At 39.5% G+C, this 20,977-nt stretch overlaps 1 protein-coding gene across 1 annotated transcript; it reads left to right on the top strand.

Annotated features, from left to right (window-relative positions):
* Window positions 1-1,922: 1,922 nt before the first annotated feature.
* IER3IP1 (immediate early response 3 interacting protein 1) lies at window positions 1,923-20,887 on the top strand. Its single transcript, XM_086373415.1, has 3 exons — window positions 1,923-2,096; window positions 18,225-18,326; window positions 19,623-20,887. Exons 1-3 carry the CDS (start codon window positions 2,006-2,008, stop codon window positions 19,676-19,678), a joined length of 249 nt encoding a protein of 82 aa, XP_086229541.1. The 5' UTR covers window positions 1,923-2,005; the 3' UTR covers window positions 19,679-20,887.
* Window positions 20,888-20,977: the final 90 nt, after the last annotated feature.

Raw genomic sequence — 20,977 nt, 5'->3', positions numbered from 1 at the left:
GGCCCGTGGAATCTTCCCTGACCAGGGATTGACTGGTGTGCCCTACACTGGCAGGTGGATTCTTAACCACTGGACTACTTGGGAAGTCCTGGTGATTACATTTTAAAGGAATGGCTTTTAGGTCCTTGAGTAAGACACCCTTCAACAGTAGGAGATACATATATATCTCAAAGGGACAGAGGAAGGACTCACAATCATAAATCCACTTTCATAAGCACTCTAAGAAGGTGTGGTCAGGTGCCTATTTTCAGGTGTGGGCTAGAACAAACAGCAAATTTTGGGGGGAGCCTTGAACTTTCTCAGGCAGGCACTTTAAGGGGGGGCTAGGGACTTCCGTTGCGGCCACACTTATCAATGCAGGAGACGCAGGTTTGATCCCTGATTTGGGAAGATCCCCTGAAGAAGGAAATGGCAACCACTCTAGTATTCTTGCCTGGGAAATCCCATGGACAGAGGAGCCTGGTAGGCTACAGTCCATGGGGTCACAAAAGAGTTGGACACAACTTAGCAACTAAACAATAATAAGGGTTAATTCTTATGGATTGAGCTGTTAGAAACTAAGTCTTTTAATATGTGGATAGGGGATTGGATGAAATCATTTGTGTTGAGAATCTGTAGTTTTTACAGGCCAAGGTTGAGTTTGATCAAGGAGAGAATGTTTCTCATCCAGTAATTTTAAGACCTGTTGTAAGGTCAGACCCCCCCAAGATGGCTGTTCTCTTTCTCTCTGTAACCACCTGCTCCACCAGGACCTGCTTCACCTACACCCTACACTCAGGACTGACCCACCCACACACTTGCCCCAATCCCAGCCAGTGACTGTTCTTGTTGAAGGAGCAGTGAAGGGCATGCCCCTCTGCTGGTTTCCCTGGTAATCCTGGTAACCAATCAGCCAAGGTGACAGCCAATTACTCTGTAATTGGTAATCCCCCCATCCCTACCCGCCAACCCCACCATTCCCCAGGAATGAAGATTGCTGCCATATCTTGCCCACCTTGGGGTGTCACTCCAGGGCCTTGCTTTTGACAGTAAGTATTCCTGTTCCTGCCCCCTCATCCATTACATCATTATTTCTGTTTCTGACTCCTGGGTTTGGTCTTGAACTCGGGCAAGCACAGTCCTTGGAGGCCTGTGGGGTGCAACTCAACCCATATTATTTCAGTTAAATTTTTATAAAAACTTTTATTTGCCTTTTTCATCTGTAAAATAGGAATTACCTATTAACATCTCACAGAGAAGGCAATGGCACCCCACTCCAGTACCCTTGCCTGGAAAATCCCATGAACAGAGGGGCCTGGTGGGCTGCAGTCCATGGGGTCGCTAGGAGTAGGACACGACTGAGCGACTTCACTTTATTTTTTCACTTTCATGCATTGGAGAAAGAAATGGCAACCCACTCCAGTGTTCTTGCCTGCAGAATCCCAGGGACGGTGGAGCCTGATGGGCTGCCGTCTATGGGGTTGCACAGAGTCGGACACGACTGAAGCGACTTAGCAGCAGCTTTAACATCTCATACAACACTTGGGAGCATCTAGTACAGCGCTGTCCAATGGAAGTATTGGACAAGCCCCCATGTCATTATCAATAACCTCATTGCCACATTTTTAAAAATAGAAATAAACAATAAAAATTAATGTTTGCATTTTATTTACCTAATATAATCAAAACATTTCAACATGTAATCAATACTTTTAAATTATCGGGAGATTTTACGTTCTGTTTTCGTTCTGTGTATTTTACATTTACAACATTTCCGTTAGGGCCAGACACTATTCAAATGTTCAGTAGTCACTTTCAAGCTGCCGCATTGGACAGCGCGGGTCTACACAGCTCAGCAGACACGCCCTGCAGAGGTGAGCGTAGGGCGGGTCTTAGCCAGACGGGGCGGAGCCTCTCAGGGCGCGTTTTGGGCCTCGCTAGCTGCCGTAGGAAGCGCCGGACGTGGCGGCGCCACGTCCCCTGCCGCCGAGGGAGAGGAGTCAGTTGGGCCTTGGGGTGGGTGGCCATGGCTTTTACGTTGTACTCGCTGCTGCAGGCGGCCCTTCTCTGCGTCAATGCCATCGCCGTGCTTCACGAGGAGCGTTTCCTCAAGAACAGTGAGTGGGGCCGGTGGGCCGCACTGAGGGGGCGGCGGCGGAGCTCGGGGATCGCGGACCCGAGTAGGGCCGCGTGAGGGGACCACCTGGGCAGGGACGGACGGACGGGCGGCCAAGGGCTCGCCTCTTTGGGGCCCTTCCTTGGGTGGGGAAGCCGAGCCACTCTCGTCTCACAGGAGAGTGAAGATTGTTCCACAGACGCCCGCTGGGTGCCAGCCCTGGGGGGTCGGGAAGCGGAGATGAGTAGAGCCGGGGACGCCCTTGCCTGCGACTAGTTTAGGCTAGGAATTTAGTACACGTTTCCATGGCTGCTTTTAATTGTCAAAAATCTGAGGTGTGGGTTTTCAGTGAAAGAGGGAGGGGCGTGGCTCATTTTGGAGCGTGGGTAGTTTGAAGAAGGAGCTGATGGAGAGTCATAGGGGTTCCTGGGCTTTGGAGATAAGAGGAAAGGAAGCCTGTTGGGATTATCACAACATCCAGCCACGCGCATTCCAAGAAAAGTTTATTCAGCACAGTTTATCGGGTGCCTGTGATGCACCAGCCTAGAATCTGAGCGTACAGGGAAGACAAATTATGCCTACCGGGATCTCGCAATCCAGCGAGCTCCATGCCACTTGGGCAGGCTGCTTTTTTTCTGTCTAAGGCACAATTACGGCAGGATACTGCATGATGGTACATCATTTGTCACAGCGTGCGGAACGTGTCAGTGTAGATCACTGAAACTCAAACCCATGAGCAAGGTTGACTCGTTTCATTTATTCCTTCAGGAGAGATTTATTGAGCACAAATATGTGCCGGGCCCATGTAATAGGAGCTGAGGTTACAACAGTTATCCTACCCTTCTAATGGAAGTTACTCTAAGTAAAAACTGAAGAAGTGCCAATAACAAGTATGCAGAATGTTACAAAAGAGATGTGTTGGGACATACTAACTTGTGAGTCTTAGAAATCTTAGAGGAAGTATGTCTAACCGGAAACGTGTAATGTATCAGTAAACATTAGGTGAAGGGTCAGGAAGTGAGGGGTTAAAAGCTGGTGTGAAAATTGGAAAGGTCCTAAGCAGGGCAGTGATGTGACCAGATTTGTGTTGTTTGCAAGATCTTTCTGGTTACTTTATGGAGAACAGTTCAGAAGTGTAGAAGAGTGGATGTGGAAAGCACCATTTCAAATAGGGCAAGTAGATATTGTGAGTATAATACAAGTTGAATGGATATAATAACAATAATGATACCTAATGCTGAACACTAACCGTGTGCCAGAATCTGTATCCAGTGCTTTACACATACTAACTTGTGTAACCCTTACAAGAACCCTGTGAGACAGGTACTGTTCTCATCCCTGCTTTACACTAAGTTGGAGGAAATGAAGAAATGGTAGCTGGAAGGGGATACGGGGATATGTTTTGTGGTGGTTTTGTTTTTAGGTGTCAGCAGCAACAGTGAGGGAGAAGGCAATGGCACCCCACTCCAGTACTCTCGCCTGGAAAATCCCATGGACGGAGGAGCCTGGTGGGCTGCAGTCCATGGGGTCACTGAGAGTAGGACACGACTGAGCAACTTCACTTTCACTTTTCACTTTCATGCATTGGAGAAGGAAATGGCAGCCCACTCCAGTGTTCTTGCCTGGGGAATCCCAGGGACGGGGGAGCCTGGTGGGCTGCTGTCTCTGGGGTCACACAGAGTTGGACACGACTGAAGCAACTTAGCAGCAGCAGCAACAGTGAGAACTAGTCAGGTTCTTTTGTAAGTCAGTGCCATGAAAAACATGGGGAGAAAGTGAACACTGAAGCAAATATACAAATATAAAAAAGAAGAGATTAAGAAGGTATTCATATGCAGCATGTGGACCTTGGTTGACTTCTACTTCACACATCGACTGTAAAAAACATTTTAAAGATTCTAGTATGGACTAGATACTAGATGATATTAAGGAATCACTGGACATCTTGTTAGTGTGATAAAGATGCATACTGAAATATTCAGGAGTGAAATATTATAGTACCAGCAATTTATTTTTAAAGAAACCAAGCAGAGAAAAAAATGAAGCACATAAGGCAAAAAAAAAAAAAGTCAATAATTAAAAAAATTAGTTATTTATTTAATTTGGGCTATGCTGGGTCTTGGTTGCTGCGAGGGCTTTCTCTAGTTGGGGTGTGCAGGCTTCTCAGTGCGGTGGGTTCTGTTGTTGCAAAGCACGGGCTCTAGAGGTGTGGGCTTCAGTAGTTATGGCTCCCAGGCTCAAGAGCACAGGCGCAATAGTTGCGGCAACTGGGCTTAGTTGCTCCACGGCACATGGGTGCTTTCCAGATCAGGGATTGAACCTGTGTCTCCTGCATTGGCAGACGGATTCTTAACCACTGAGCCATGAGAGAAGTCCCCCAAGTCAACAATTATTACACATTGTAAATCAACTATACTCCAATATAAAATAAAATGTTTAAAAAATCAGCAGTTATTAAATCTGAGTGATAAATATGTTTTAAAACTTTCATAATTAAAGGTTAGAAAAAAGAATGGCTAACAGGAAAGAAATAGTAATGAGAGAAAAATAAAAGATACAGGAGAGAAATGAGGTGATTGATAGCTGAAGGATTCTGAGAAGGTGGGTGGAGATGGGACCTAAGGTACACATGGAGGAGATGGCATAAATGGGAGGTGGGATACTTTCTTTATTGAAAAAGGAGGAAAAGTTAGCTGGAGAAGCAGGAGGTTCCTAGAGTTGGTGGCAGAAAGTTTTTCTCCATTCCTTACAACAAATAGGCCAATCACTGTGAGCAACGTGGAAAGATGTAGCAGTGAGCATGACCCAGTGTCTTTGTTCTCAGAGCAGTAGAACAGATAAATAATTATACAGATAGTTGAGTCTAGGATAAATGCTTTGAAGGAAGAGAACTAGGTAAGAACCATGGGAATGTAACCTCCTGGTTGGATTAGGACAGTGTTGGTTCCTAAGGAAATAGCATTTAAAGCTAAGTCCTAGAATAGGAATAGGAAGTAGTGTATTTTTGGTTACCTTTCAGACTTCTAAGTGGAGAGAGATGTCATGTAGGCATTTGTGTATACAGGTCTGGCGCCCAGAAGGGAGGTTTGGGGAGGATTTACACATGGGGATTTTTAGTGTTGGCTGGTAATTTCAAACTGTTGGAATGAAGGCTCTTTCTCAGAGAGGTTCAAGGATTGAGTCCTGAAATTATTTATTCATGTCAGGGTTCTTGGTTGCAAGCAGCAGAAGCTGATTCTGGCTAATTAAGGAGAAGGAAATTTAATAAAAGTTTTTTGGAGAATAGAACAATGGAGCAGAGTGGAGAATCCAAATATAGACACATATTTATATGGACACTTAATTTAATAAAGGTAACAGCAGAGTGTGATAGGAAGGTCCTTCGATAAATGATTCTGGGTTAACTGGCTATTCAAAAAGAAGTAAATGAATCTTGACCCTCTGCTTCATGCTAAACACAAAAGTCAATTGCAAGAATGTTGTAGATCTAAGTGGGAAAGGTAAAAATAAAGCTGGAAGAAAACATTTTTTTTTCTGAAAGGGCCATATTAAAAATACATAGCAAGCTTTTGCAGGCCAGGAGACAGATGAAGCTATTAAGTGGGAATTAGCCATTTATAAATGTTAATACATCATTCTTTTTTCCCCCAGCTTTGAGATTTAATTGACATATAACATTGTGTAAGTGTAAGACATATTTGTGATGATTTGGTACACATATATATTGCAGAATGCTTACCACAGTAAGGTTGGTTAACACATCCTTCACCTTACATAATTATCATTTTATTGTAGATATTGTTTCAGTGAGAACATTTAAGATTTACTTTCAGAGCAGCTTTCAAGTAAACAATGCAGTGTTGTTAACTGTGGTCACCATGCTGTACAGTAGATCCCCAAAATTTGCTCATCTAATAACTGAGAGTACCTTTTGACCAATATCTCCTGATTTCCTCCACCACTCAGCTCCTGGCAACCGCCATACTACTGTCTCTTTCTATGAGTTCAATGGTTTTAGATCCCACATATAGGTGAGATAGTACGGTAGTAGTCTTCCTCTGAGTTATTTCAGTTAGCATAGTGTCCTCAGGCTCCATCTTTGTTGTCACATATGTCAAGTTTTCCTTATTTGTGGCTGAATAATATTTCATTGTATAGGTACATTGCTGCGGCTGCTGCTGCTGCTAAGTCGCTTCAGTCGTGTCCGGCTCTGTGCAACCCCATAGATGGCAGCCCACCGGGCTCCCCTGTCCCTGGGATTCTCCAGGCAAGAACACTGGAGTGGGTTACCATTTCCTTCTCCAGTGCGTGAAAGTGAAAAGTGAAAGTGAAGTCGCTCAGTCGTGTCCGACCCTCAGTGACCCCATGGACTGCAGCCTCCCAGGCTCCTCCATCTATGGGATTTTCCAGGCAAGAGTACTGGAGTGAGTGCCATTGCGTTCTCCGATACGTACATTACATTTTCTTTATTCATTCATTCGTCAGTGAACACTTAGATTGTTTTCATGTCTCGGCAATTGTGAATAGTGCTGGAATGAACATAGGAATGCAAATATCTCTTCAAGATAATGATTTCATCTCTTTTGGATAAATACCCAGAAATGGGGTTACTAAATGTATTTCTTTTTGAAATTTTTTGAGGAACTGTCATCCTACTTTCCATAGCAGCTGTACAAATTTACATTCCTGTGGACAGTGCACAAAGGTTCCCTTTTTCCACATCCTTGCCAGCATTTATTGTCTCTTGTTTTTTTTGGTAATAGCTGTTCTAACAAGTGTGAGGTGATATTTCATTGTGGCTCTGACTTGCATTTCTCTGATGAATAGTGATGTTGAATACATTTTCATGTACTTTTTGGCCGTTTTTATGTCTTTGGACTCTTCAGTTCCTCTGCCCACTTTTAAACAGATTATTTGGAAATACAATTATTAATGGAGAACACTTCCAAAATGTTGATGTGAGAACCTTCACTGGACCCTCTTTTCAATGAAACCACTATAACTAGTGACTATTATTTAAAAAACAAACATTCAGAGTCACCGGAAATTGTCATAAGAATATACAACAAACAGAGAAACTTCTTTTTTCTGCCAAGAAAATCTATTAAAGCTCAGTAAGGGCAGTGAGACTCTCTTGTGTTTGAGCCACATCCAGTTCTCCCCCCTCCCCTACTGGGGAAAAAACAAAGGAAATAATAAAGATTACAGTGAAAATTAATAAAATCCAGAGCAGAAAAACAATAAAGAGAATTAACAAAACAAAAAGCTAGTTCTCTTAGAAGATCAACAAAATTGGCAAACAGTAAAAAAGAAGACTCAGATTCCTAAAGTCAGTGATCAAAGGAGACATCACTACCTTAGAGAATGAAAAGGATGTTAAGGGAATGGTGTGAACAACTGTATCCCAACAAATTAGATGATTTAGATGAAATGGACAAATTTCTAGAAAGACCACAAACTACTGAACCGACTGATTAGACCTATAACATGTAAAGAGATTAAGTTAGTAGTTTTAAAACTTTGAACAAAGGAAAACCCAGGCTTCATTGCTGGATTCTACCAAACATTTAAAGAAAACTTAATACCAAAATAGAGAGGAGAGAGGACATCCCAACTCATCCCTTGAGGCCAGTATTAACCTGGTATGAAAACCAGACACAGCACAAGAAAAGAAACCCCAGACCAGTATCTCTGATGAATATAAACACAAAAATTCTCTGCAGAACACTGGCAAACTAAACCAGGTGGGATTTACCGCAAGAGTGCAGGGTTGATTTAACCTTTTAAAATGAGTTTAATTCATCATATTAGTAAAATAAAAATCACATGATTATAATAGATGCAGAGAAAAATTTGACAAAACCCCATACCCTTTCATGATAAAACATTCAAGAAACTAGGAATAGGAAAGAACTTTCTCAATCTGATAAATAACATCTATGAAAACCCCCCCAGTGAGGGTTGTGTGAGCCTAAATAATAGAGAAATTCCTAAAGGAGGTAGATTTTAAACAGTAAGTCAGGAGACTCCCCTGGTGGTCCAGTGGCTAAGATGCCATGCTCCCAATGCAGGGGGCCTGGGTTCAGTCCCTGGTCTAAAGATCCCATGTGCCGCAATCAAGACCCAATGTGCCGCAATCAAGACCCAATGTGGCTAAATAAGTAAATATTAAAAAACAAAAACAAAAAACCAATAAGTCAGATTTGCATCAATGTACAGAGAAATGAGGGCTTCTCTGGTGGCTTAGTGGTAAAAAATTTGCCTGTAGTACAGGAGACACAGATTCAATCCCTGGATCAGAAAATCCCTCTGGAGAAGGAACTGGCAACCCATTCCAGTATTCTTGCCTGGGAAATCCCATGGACAGAGCAGTCAGTGAGGCTACAATGCATGGGGTCTCAAGAGTCAGACATGGCTCAGCAACTAAGCCACCACCACAGAGAAATGAACAAGGTATTCCATAGGCCTTACATATGATAGACATAGATGAGCATGCAGTTTATAAAACATTGAAGAAACTCTATAGATACATGTTTCTATTTCAATATATATTACTGACCCCAAGACACATATTAATCAAATTAACAAAGATCAAACACAAAGAACAAATATTAAAAGCAGCAAGGGAAAAACAACAAATAACACACAAGGGGATTCCCATAAGGATAACAGCTGATCTTTCAATAGAAACTCTTCAAGCTAGGAGGGAATGGCAAGACATACTTAAAATGATGAAAGAAAATAACCTACAGCCCAGATTATTGTACCCAGCAAGGATCTCATTCAAGTATGAAGGAGAAATCAAAAGCTTTTCAGACAAGCAAAAGCTGAGAGAATTCTGCACCACCAAACCAGCTCTCCAACAAATACTAAAGGATATTCTCTAGACAGGAAACACAAAAATGGTGTATAAACTCGAACCCAAAACAATAAAGTAAATGGCAACGGGATCATATTTATTAGTAATTACCTTAAACGTAAATGGGTTGAATGCCCCAACCAAAAGACAAAGACTGGCTGAATGGATACAAAAACAAGACCCTTACATATGTTGTCTACAAGAGACCCACCTCAAAACAGGGGACACATACAGACTGAAAGTGAAGGGCTGGAAAAAGATTTTCCATGCAAATTGGGACCAAAAGAAAGCAGGAGTCACAATACTCGTATCAGATAAATTAGACTTTAAAACAAAGGCTGTGAAAAGAGACAAAGAAGGTCACTACATAATGATCAAAGGATCAATCCAAGAAGAAGATATAACAGTTATAAATACATATCCACCCAACATGGGAGCACCGCAGTATGTAAGACAAATCCTAACAAGTATGAAAGGAGAAATTAACAATAACACAATAATAGTGGGAGACTTTAATACCCCACTCACACTTATGGATAGATCAACTAAACAGAAAATTAACAAGGAAAAAAAAAAAAAAACAAAAACATGTATCTATAAAGCTCACTAAAGCAAAGCACAGTAAAATGAGGTATGGCAATAAAAGGCATTAAATTTATCAAATAAAAAATAAATAAAGTGCTGAAAAATTAAAGCTGTCAATTCTGTAATAGATATTCATTGAAAGTATCTTTTGAAATGGGAGTGAAAACACCTTCAGAGAAATGAAAGCTAAGGAAGCATGCACGAGCTATAAAAAATGATAAAGTCCTTTATGAATGATGATAATATCAAAACAAAACTGGGAAATACAGGAAGGAGTAAAGAGCACTACGAACAGTCAATACATGGATAAACATTAGAAACTATTCTCTTTTCTTAATTTCTTCATGGTAAACTATCAACATTATATTGTGAAATTTTTCAGAAAAAAAAAAAAAAGAATATGGTATGACATAGTTCTGTCTTAGATATTATGCAAGTGGGATGAATACTGAAAATAACTAAAGTACCTCATGGTAAAAAATAAAAATAAAAATAAAAATAAAAAAAATAAAGACAGAGATAAACTATAAAAAAAAAAAAAAGAATTTCTACTAAATTAAAAGTTTTTCTTTCAAAGTTGTGAAATTGCAATGTTGTGGTTAAAATAGACCAAGTCAAAAATTAAAAAAAAATAAAATAAAAAAAAAATAAATAAATAAATATATATTACTGAAAAGCATTTAATTTCGTCAAAGGTTAAGTGGAAATAATTGTGTTGAATTGGGAATTATATTGAACCAAGAGAGATTAGTCTGAGTATACTAGATCATTCACTTCAGCAGTGTTCTTTTTGATCAAGGTAATTTTTTCAAACTTATATTAGTAGAGTTCTTTGTGTGGTTTATTAGGTACTTTTACATTTATGATAGCCCTGCAAACTTGGTGACACAAAATAAAGCACATTCATTTTCTTTCATAGAAATGGAAACTGATCTCAAAGAAGCTGAGGTTTGCCAATGTTCTCAAAACTGCGTTAATACTTTTTTCTTCAAAATGTATCTAGCTGAGGATTGTTGACTGAACCTGGATGGATTACCCTTTTGTGTGTGACTTTTTGAAGTCTGGGCAGGGGAAGAACCTTATGTGGTGTTTACAATTAGTAACTTTTTCTATTTAAGTTCATTCCTGAGATTGGCAGCAACAGCTGCTGGCTGGTCTTATTTGTTTTCTGCTGGGCCCTCCAGCTATGGACAAGAAAGCTGCTGAGTTCAGTCTTTATCCTTAAAAAAAAAAAAGCAAAGCTCTTTAAAACTTTGGCCAGATTCCTTAGAAAAACAACTGACACTCTTTAGTAGCAGTTGGAGAGAAAACTATTTGTTACAGTAAAAGGTAATCCCTGGCAGATGATCTTTCACTGGTCAATTTTGTATTTGTCTGTGGAATATCGAGAGGAATGTTTTCCTCACTCTCCCCAAAATTCTGTTTTCTTTTTCATTCTAGTGGCATAAGAATAGAGAAGCTAACATTAGCCGATAATTTACTATTTTTTAAAAATTACTTAAGTGCTGATGCTTAAATCATGGTATTCTCTATATTGTAGAGTTTTATCCTGTTTTGTTGAGGAGCAAGCAGTTGGAAGATATATTTTTTTTCTGGGATCACTCCTCATTATGTGCACGATCCACAAAGTACTTAAAGAAGTTCTTTTTTACTATCTAAGAGACTATGGCCCTGAATGGAAACGAGTGATAGTTTTAGCAAGGATAAATTTCCTAAAAGCAGGTAAAGGAAATGAAACCAGCAACTGTCTAAAGGCAGTTATAGAGCAATTCAGAGTGACTTGTGGTTGAAGCCCCTCTCTGGAACCTGTCCTTGCCCGCAGGATGTTCATGCTCTGAATTCCATAGGGGTTTCTCCAATAGAGGAGTAGCTTTACAGGTTTTCTTTTTAAATGTCATTTTTATTTTTATCAAAGCAATGTATGTGTGTGGTTTTAAGGTCAAAAAAGCCCTTCAACCTATAAAGAAAAATAGAAGCCTCCTGCTCCATCTCTCCTCAACCTCCTCTATTCTTCTAAAGCAATTATTTTTAACTCTTTCAAGTTTTAAATCATTGACCTACTATTGTGAAATGTTTTAGCACAGTTGTACCATCAGTGGCACACTCATTCTTGTATAAGCACAAATACACACACACTTCCCTTCTCCGCCTCTCACATCTCCAGCCAATTATTGGTAATATCAGTATTCCATATTTAATATGACTATGCATATTACAGCTGAACAGTTAAGAAAAATCATAATTTTATTCTTCTAGTTGATTTGTGGTTCAGGTGTAGAATTCTAGATTGGAACCACTTTTTCTAGAGTTTTGAGGACATTATTCCATTTAATTTTCTCATTTCCTTTATTGATGTTAAGTCTAATGCCATTGTGATTCCTGACTCTTTGTAGGTAGAGACCCTTTAGGGTATTCTCTTTATCTTTGCATGCACAGTTGCTTCAGTCATGTCTGATTCTTTGCAACCCTATGTTCTGTAGCCCACCAGGCTCCTCTGTCCATGGGATTCTCCAGGCAAGAATACTGGAGTGGGTTGCTGTGCCCTCCTCCAGGGGATCTTCCCAACCCAGGAGGTGAACCCCCATCTCTTACATGTCCTGCATTGGCAGGAGGGTTCTTTACCACTAGCACTACCTGGGAAGCCCTTTTATCTTTAGAAGACTGAAATTTTACAATAATGTGGCAGTCTATGGGTCTCCTTTTCATTGGGCCGTACCCTGATTGGGCCCATTTGGCCTAAAGGCTCATATCCCTCAGTTTTGGGATATCATCTCTTAATATGTGTTTGATAATTCTTTTAAAAACTTTTATTGGCGTATAGTTGATTTACAGCGTTTGTGGTAGTTTCAGGTGTACAGCAAAGTGAATCCGTTATATCCTTTTTTTTTTTTTAAGATTCTTTTCCCATTAGGCCATTATAGAGTGTTGAGTAGAGTTTCCTGTGCTATACAGCAGGTTCTTATTATCTTTTTTTTATATATATAGTAGTGTATATATATTAATCCTCATATTTCCCAGATTATCGCTCCCCCATCCCTTGGTAATGATAAATTTGTTTTTTACATCCATGACTGTACTTTTGTAAATAAGTTCATTTGTTCAGTTCAGTTCAGTCGCTCAGTCGTGTCCGACTCTTTGCGACCCCATGAATTGCAGCATGCCAGGCCTCCCTGTCCATCACCAACTCCCGGAGTTCACTCAGACTCACCAACTCCCGGAGTTCACTCAGACTCACATCCATCAAGTCAGTGATGCCATCCAGCCATCTCATCCTCTGACGTCCCCTTCTCCTCCTGCCCCCAATCCCTCCCAGCATCAGAGTCTTTTCCAAGGAGTCAACTCTTTGCATGAGGTGGCCAAAGTACTGGAGTTTCAGCTTTAGCATCATTCCTTCCAAAGAAATCCCAGGGCTGATCTCCTTCAGAATGGACTGGTTGGATCTCCTTGCAGTCCAAGGGACTCTCAAGAGTCTTCTCCAACGCCACAGTTCAAAAGCATCAATTCTTCAGCGCTCAGCCTTCTTCACAGTCCAACTCTCATATCCATACATGACCACTGGAAAAACCATAGCCTTGACTAGACGGACCTTTGCTGGCAAAGTAACGTCTCTGCTTTTGAATATGCTCTCTAGGTTGGTCATAACTTTCCTTCCAAGGAGTAAGCGTCTTTTAATTCCATGGCTGCAGTCACCATCTGCAGTGATTTTGTACCCCCTCTTTTTTTTTGACTCCACATATAAATGATATCATAATGATATGTCTTTCTGACTTCACTCAGTATGACAAACAGTCTCTAGGTCCGTCCTTGTTGCTGCAAATGGCATTATTTTGTTCTTATGGCTGAATAGTATTCCATTGTATATATGCACTGCGTCATCTTTGTCCATTCCTCTGTTGATGGACATTTATGTTGCTTCCGTGTCCTGGCTGTTGAACATTGGGGTGCATGTATCTTTTTGAATAATGTTTTTCTCTGGGTATATGCCTAGGAGCGGGATTGCTGGATCATATGGTAGTTCTATTTTTAGTTTTAAGGAACCTCCACACTGTTCTCCATAGTGGTGTAGTGACTGTATCAGTTTACATTCCCACCAACAGTGTAAGAGGCTTCCCTTTTCTTCACACCCTCTCCAGCATTTATTGTTGTAGATTTTTTGATGATAGCCATTCTGACCGGTGTCAGTTAATACCTCGTTGTAGTTTTGACTTCATTTTCTCTGATAATTAGTGATGTTGAACATCTTTCCGTGTGCTTTTTGGCCACCTCATTAGGTAATTTTTTCCTGTTTTTTCTTTGCTCTTTCTGAAACTCCAGTTATTTTGACATATTGATATTCCTTTTTTAATGTTTGTCTTGTCTTGTAGGTGTCTTCAACTTGGTGTGTCAGCCTCTTGAACTTTTTATGCTGATAGAGCGAGAACAGTGCTCCTTTTTTACGTTCCCTTTTTCAGGGCATCTCGTTCTCTGAGTTTTGTAGCTACAATTGTTTTTCTCTAAGGATGTTCGTTTTTTTAAAAAAATGAACTTCTTGCATTCTCTCTTCCTCAGAGCCTTCTTTTCTGGCTTGACTCTATCCTACCATGTTCAGAATTGTTCCCTCTTGACTGTCAGTTCATTCTAAAGAGTAAACCCTGAGAGGCTCTTTGGAAGCTCTGTGTATATGGTTGGGAGTTACTCACCAGTGGGCGTCTGAGTTAAATTCGCCGTTTCATTAAATCCCCCTGTATGTCACTAACTGAAGTCACTAATTGACCAACTTCCTGAGTAATTGTGCAACTTCCTGTCTGCAGAATGTAAGTATTCTTATGTTCCAGACTTATGTGATACACAAGCAGGGAAAGCGAGCAGGAATCTGACACTTAGGTTTGTAGACCTTAATTAATTAATTCAGTCCACCTTCCCGAGACCCCAGGTCTGGAGGTTCCCTGCTTCAGTCTCCACTGAGAGTAAACCCGTCTCCTGAGGGGGTAAGAGAGAGAAACTCTTCCCATCAGTTCAGTCTAAGGAAAGGGAGGTGGGGATGAGCGGCGCTAACTTCTCCTGTGGGGACTTTCAGTTAGTCCTCCTGTGTTTCCAAAACCGCATCACCCTCACTGGCATTTTGAAGTTTCTCTCAAGTTTTCAGGATTCTCAGCAAGATTCGCCTCAGTTTTTTATTGTGTGCTCCCTGGAGGTTTAGATTTCAGTTTTCTCTGCTAAGTCAGTTATTGTTCCGTTTATCTTTTTCTGTTGTTGTTCGGATTAACTTCTCTTGCCTGAGGACTTCTTTCTTATTACTCTTGTAAGCTCAGTGGTAAGAGAATCCACCTGCCAGTGCAGGAGGCACAGGAGATGTGGGTTGGATTCCTGGGTCGGGAAAGTCCCCTGGAAATGGCAACCCACTCCAGCATTCTTGTCTAGAAAATTCCATGGACAGGGGAGCTACAGTCCATGGGGTCGCAAAGAGTTGGACATATTATTATTAGTAGATTTCAGGAGAAGTCTTAACTTAAAAGTGTGTGTCCACTGATGGGGTTCAGGACATGCTACCCCCAAGTAAGTCACTGTGGCATGTTGAACATCTCAAGCTGAAGGAGTTTAGAGAAAACACCAGAAGCAGAGCGATCACCCCACCCTCCCCCCTCACTGCCCCTTCTTTCCTGAAAGCAGGAAATAAGTTTCTCATGTGAAAGGTATCCTCCCCATACCAGAAGGAAGGGAGACATTCTTAGCACCAGAGACAGGGAACTGAGGGCCAGACAGACTGTATTACTTTATGACATTATCCATAGCCCAAATGCCTTTTCTTGTTAATTCTTCACAAATTTATTCCCTTGTCTAAAAGGTAGACGTTTCCTGTTCTGCTCACTTTTTCAGGTCTTCATTTTCTCCTGAAGACTCCCAGGTACATGTAAAACCTTAATAAACTTTGTATGCTTTTCTCCTGTTAATGTCTTTGTCAGTTTAATTTTCATACATAACCAAGGACCCTAAGAGGGTCAAGGAGACATTCTTCCTTACAGTAACCATTATGTTTAACTGAAACCAGGCTGCTTTCTTACTGTGCAGAGTTGTTAAGTAGGTTTATATGAGTAAGACTAAACTGGTTTGGAAAATAATACAACTGGTGGTGGTAGCCATTTTGTGTTTTATGTCTTTTCAAGACACTATTATGAAATAATTTTCACCACATTGTAAGTAGTTAAAGGCTGGTACTACACCTTTGAACTTAGATGACAGAGAATTGCCATATAGTGGAGAATTCTGATTTGAGCTACCTAGAAAAGAGAAAGAAAAATACCTAGAAAATATGTGGGACAAAGAAATTATAGTAGAACTTATTATATAGTAAAAGTAAATGTTGGAGAAACAGCATAAATATATTTTCTTGCCAGAGATCCAGAAGTAAGAAGCAAGCAAAATGCAGGTTTGAGATTGTTTTTAACTTGGAGAAATCTATGCATTTAATATTGGAGGATTTCTTCCTCCCTCCCTCAAAGCTACAATGAATGAATGGTTTGTGTTATGCTTTGTGTGTCTTAAAAATAAAGAAACATGGTTCTTTGAAAGTTTTATCTACGATCCTAGGGTTTACCATACCTTTGTTTATCCAAAGTTAACTCGGTTTGCTATAAATTCAGTTTAATTCCACAAATGTATATTACTTGCTCTGGGGTTGGGGAGAAGGGAAAGGTAAAGAAAGACTAAATTTAGTTCCAGGAATTTATAATATGACTTACAATCAGTAGTTACTGTTTGGGTAAAACAAGGTTTATTATGACATAGAGGGGAATTAGGAAAGGCCTTGACTTTAAAGTCAGACAGACCTGGATTACTTTCCCAACAAAGGTCCATCTAGTCAAGGCTATGGTTTTTCCAGTGGTCATGTATGGATGTGAGAGTTGGACTATAAAGAAGGCTGAGTGCTGAAGAATTGATGCTTTTGAACTGTGGTGTTGGAGAAGACTTGAGAGTCCCTTGGACTGCAAGGAGATCCAACCAGTCCATCCTAAAGGAGATCAGTCCTGAATATTCATTGGAAGGACTGATGCTGAAGCTGAAATTCCAACACTTTGGACACCTGATGCAAAGAACTGACTCATTTGAAAAGACCCTGATGCTGGGAAAGATTGAAGGAGGGAGGAGAAGGGGACGACAGAGGATGAGATGGTTGGATGGCATCACTGGCTTGATGGACATGGGTTTGGGTGAACTCTGGGAGTTGGTGATGGACAGGGAGGCCTGGCGTGCTGCGGTTCATGGGGTCACAAAGAGTCAGACATGACTGAGTGACTGAACTGAACTGAGACCTGGATTCAGAAGCTGCCTTTAACATGTATAGCAGTTAATCGGAATTGAGTGTGAATAGCAATACTTGGAGGGTTGTGGTATGATACAGGGCTAGCATTTTAATTTAAGGAGCTTCTGACTTCACTCAGTAGATGATGGAAATCATCACACATTGTGAGCTAGAAAGATCTAGCCCTTTAAGGGAGAAAGAGGTTGAGGTGAAATTGCAGAGGCATCTATTGAGAGTCTGGCCAAAGATGGTAGAGGCTGTGATATTAACCATTGTGATGGAGGTTGAGCTCTGGGAGCTTGAAATGAGTAACACCTCCGTGGACTAGGAAGGCTATGAACACAGGTGAGCTAGGTCTTGAAGGGTGAGTGGGAGTCAAAACATACCTATTCTGTTGTGAACTTGAATTTTATATTAGTTTTACACCGTAGCATATCTCAGTATTGATGTAACCAAAAAAGCAACCATTATTTAACCTTTATTTCAACCAAGTAAAAGTTGATTAAGCAATATGAAATCTTGTTAGCTGATACTTGGTTCTTTCATATATAAAATAAAAACTTTTTCTCCATCTTCAGGTTAAATGGTTAGTGTGTCAGGAATTAATTAAGCCCTGTAGTCATAGGAGATTAAAAAAATACCTAGTCATAAGAGATATGAAAAGTGGACCTGAAATAAGGACAAGAGAAGGACATTGCAGAAATGAGGATGTGTGAGCCTCTAGAAGAATGTGTAAGGCAATAAAAAAAAAGATGAACAAATAAAGGTAAAGAAGTAATGATTTATATTATCAGGAAAATGACAGAAGAAGGTAAAAGACCCATTTACTAAAAATAAGTGGGATTAGATAGTAGGCTAAATTCCTCACCTCAAAATTGAGAAATGAAGAGGAATGGTCAAGTTAAAAAGATATACCTCTGTTGCCATGCTATGAAGACCTATCCAAGCTATGGACAGGTTTGTATTAATATTTCCCCAGGTGAACACATAATGAAACTTAGATGCAACACCTTTATACTAATAATTACATTGGTTTTTATGAATTCTGAGTTGAACTAATTTATTATTCAACTTGACAATATGCTTTGGTTTTCAGTTCTGACCTGAAAAATGTTTTGTTTAAAAAAGGAGAAAGATAACAGTTAGGTTGTCACAACAGTCATCTTTATTGAATTCAGTGCCATGGAATAATTTACTAGGCTATAGTTTATTTTATAAAATTAAAAGGGAAATTAAATGTGCTGCTTATCAAAAGTAAAAAATACACGCTAAAATTTTTAAATCATATGACTATATTTTATGTCTTTAACAGAGACTCAAAGTTACGTTTTAGAAGGTGACTAATGAGGGAGCAAGGCAAGTGCTTAATAAATTTTAACACAGCTTATCATCTTTATGTTATGCAGTTGGCTGGGGAACAGACCAGGGAATTGGAGGATTCGGAGAAGAGCCAGGAATTAAATCTCAGCTAATGAACCTTATTCGATCTGTAAGAACCGTGATGAGAGGTAAGAAGCAAAACTAGTAGAACACTCTTTCATTTTAATTTTGTGGTTTAAGTAGCAAAACTTCCGAGTGTGAATGTCATTTTTGGTGGAGATTTTCTCCCCGGGACTTGGAAGCAACGAACCTGAAAGAAGGATACTTGGACAGTCTCTTGCAAGGACTGACAAGTTTATTTCTGCAGTCAAGCCTTTTTATAGAAGTATTAACAAAGAGCTTAGAGTATACAGTCAGCAGAGTGGGTATGGGGTTAACACCTAATCAGTAAAAATATTTCAGGGACAGCGTGCTCTAAGTGACCCATGAGCTTATCCCATAACCCGTTTTCTCAAGCAACATCCTTAATATTTATTATTAAATCTTGAAAAAAAAAAAAAAAAAAAAAAAATAAATCTTGGTGCCGGGCATAACCAAAGGCAGGAGATGTTTTTCTGCCCGGGTACATCAAGCTGGGGTATTTCTGGCCCTTCACCATTTTCCCAAGGACTTCCTCCAACCGGCTATTTTGTACTGGGCTTCCCAACAATTTTTGTAGTGGAAACTTTTTTCTGTTTGACTTGGCTTTAGTGCTTAAAAAGTTACTAGTTTTTTTCCTCTCTTGCCTTCTCTATTTAAGCCAACTGATGCAGATGGAATGCTCAGTGATGTGATGTTTCTTTGCTACCTGTATGTCACCACTTGGGATTGAAAGACATTAGTGTTCTTGCCTTTTAGAAATTCTTTTTGCTTCTAAGTAGAAAAGTTATCTAGAGTCCTGTAAGACTTTCAAGAGAAAAATACAGGCCCCATGTCTGTTATTTTATTAGAAAATATTTTAGAACAACTCGGGAGTTCAAAACCTTTTATTTGAAACTATTAAAATTAGAGTCTCTTACTACCTCTACCTCTGTCTGTCTATTAGCTGCTTTCATCACAGCTTTGGGTAGAATGATAAATAAGTTCATTCTTCATTTAGTGATGAAGCTACAGAATCTTCTTTGCACTGTTTTTCTAATGTCAGATATCGCTGGCAACCATGTGGGTCTACTTCTGCCTGGGTCCAGTTTGCTTGTGTTCCCAGAGCTGCTTCAGCACTATCCCCAGATTACTTTGTATTGATCTAGTTGTGACAGTTGTGACCCTTACCCAGTCACACAAGCCCTCTTTCAAATAAGGTTTGGATTTTATGATCCAATGCATGTTTGAATGTTGCTATGTGATAAGGATTTGCAATGTGATTCTGATGACATACTGTATTTCTACCTTCCTGACTTAGTTCTTTTCTGATTTGTTTAATAATTAAATTTGTTTTTTCTTTGCAGTGCCATTGATAATAGTAAACTCAATTGCAATTGTATTACTTTTACTGTTTGGGTGAAGATCAGTGGGGGAAACGGAGACTCCGAAGAAGAGCTGCCAGCAGAAGTTATTACTTCAGTCTTTATTGAAGTATACATATCTTAGCTGGCTCTCCTTGGACTTGACAAAAATGTAAACCTGACAATAAAACCAGAGTCCCTATTTATCTGATTTTTAAAAAATGTTGTACTTACAGTTTTATTGTAAAAAGATCATATCATCAGAGGCCATAACTGTCGAGGATTGGAATACATTGGATTGCTGACTGCTGATAAAAGTTCATGCTATGGAAAAGATTGTTAAAAGGGTGCAGGACTGTCACTTCTGTGTTTTTAGAGATTTCTCTCTTTGACTTCTCAGGGATGAATTTTTTTTCAAAGTTCTTGTAACTTAGTTATGATGTGAGAACAATTATCCTCCTAGATAAAATTTAAAGGATTTTTAAAATATAAAATGTTAGATAATTTGGATTGTTTTATTTTGAACTCGTTGGTTAAGTATTCTGTCTGTATACTGTCTCAGCTATGAAAAATATTTGGATTGTTTTATTTTGAACTCATTGGTTAAGTATTCTGTCTGTATACTGTCTCAGCTATGAAAAATTCAAATCTATAGTAACTATTGAGGACCAATACTCTGATTTTGGGGAGAGTTCTAATTTTCTTAGGTTGGATAGTCACATGTTGATTGTGTTTTTAAGTTTCATTTTAAGTTTTATTCATGCATTTGTTATTTTATTAATTGGCCTGAATGATGAGACTAGATCAGTATCTACATATTTCCAAAGGTTAAAGAAAAATCTGTATAGAAAAGTCTATGCCCTTTTTAACAATGATGACTTATTTTTTAAAATCAGCATAAATAGTAGCCTGCAAGAGCAATCCTAAACAATCACCATTAAACCACACTATGTAAGAAGACTTTATTGTTAAGCATTTACCTCCCTAAATTATCAGGTTTCTTGGAGTAGCACATTAAGGGGTGTGATTGGTGATTCTTCATTCTGTCAGACACTAGAGCATTCATGGTGGATAAATTGTCTTTTGTCTTGTTTTTAAGTCTTAGACCATCCCATATTTGTTTATCCCATAATACCGTTTTATGCAGAAAGATTAAGATAATGTAAATGGTTTTTCTGGAAATTAGTTAATAATGCTTTAAAAGGGGTGGAACGGCATCTATGTTTAAAAGAGAACATTTGTAAATAAAATTCAATTTCCAAGTCAAACACTTGTTTTTGTACCTTAGTATATACCTGTCAGTGTTAATCTTATTTTGTGTATAATACTTACTCTATATGTTCTTTGCTCTAAAATCA

This window comes from Bos grunniens, chromosome 24 (assembly GCF_055505025.1).
Source record: "Bos grunniens cultivar Pamir isolate PY7600 chromosome 24, Bosgru_T2T1.0, whole genome shotgun sequence".
NCBI classification, from domain to species: domain Eukaryota; kingdom Metazoa; phylum Chordata; class Mammalia; order Artiodactyla; family Bovidae; genus Bos; species Bos grunniens.
The sequence above is the reverse complement of the archived record's forward strand: the minus strand, read 5'-3'. Positions and strand labels throughout refer to the sequence as shown.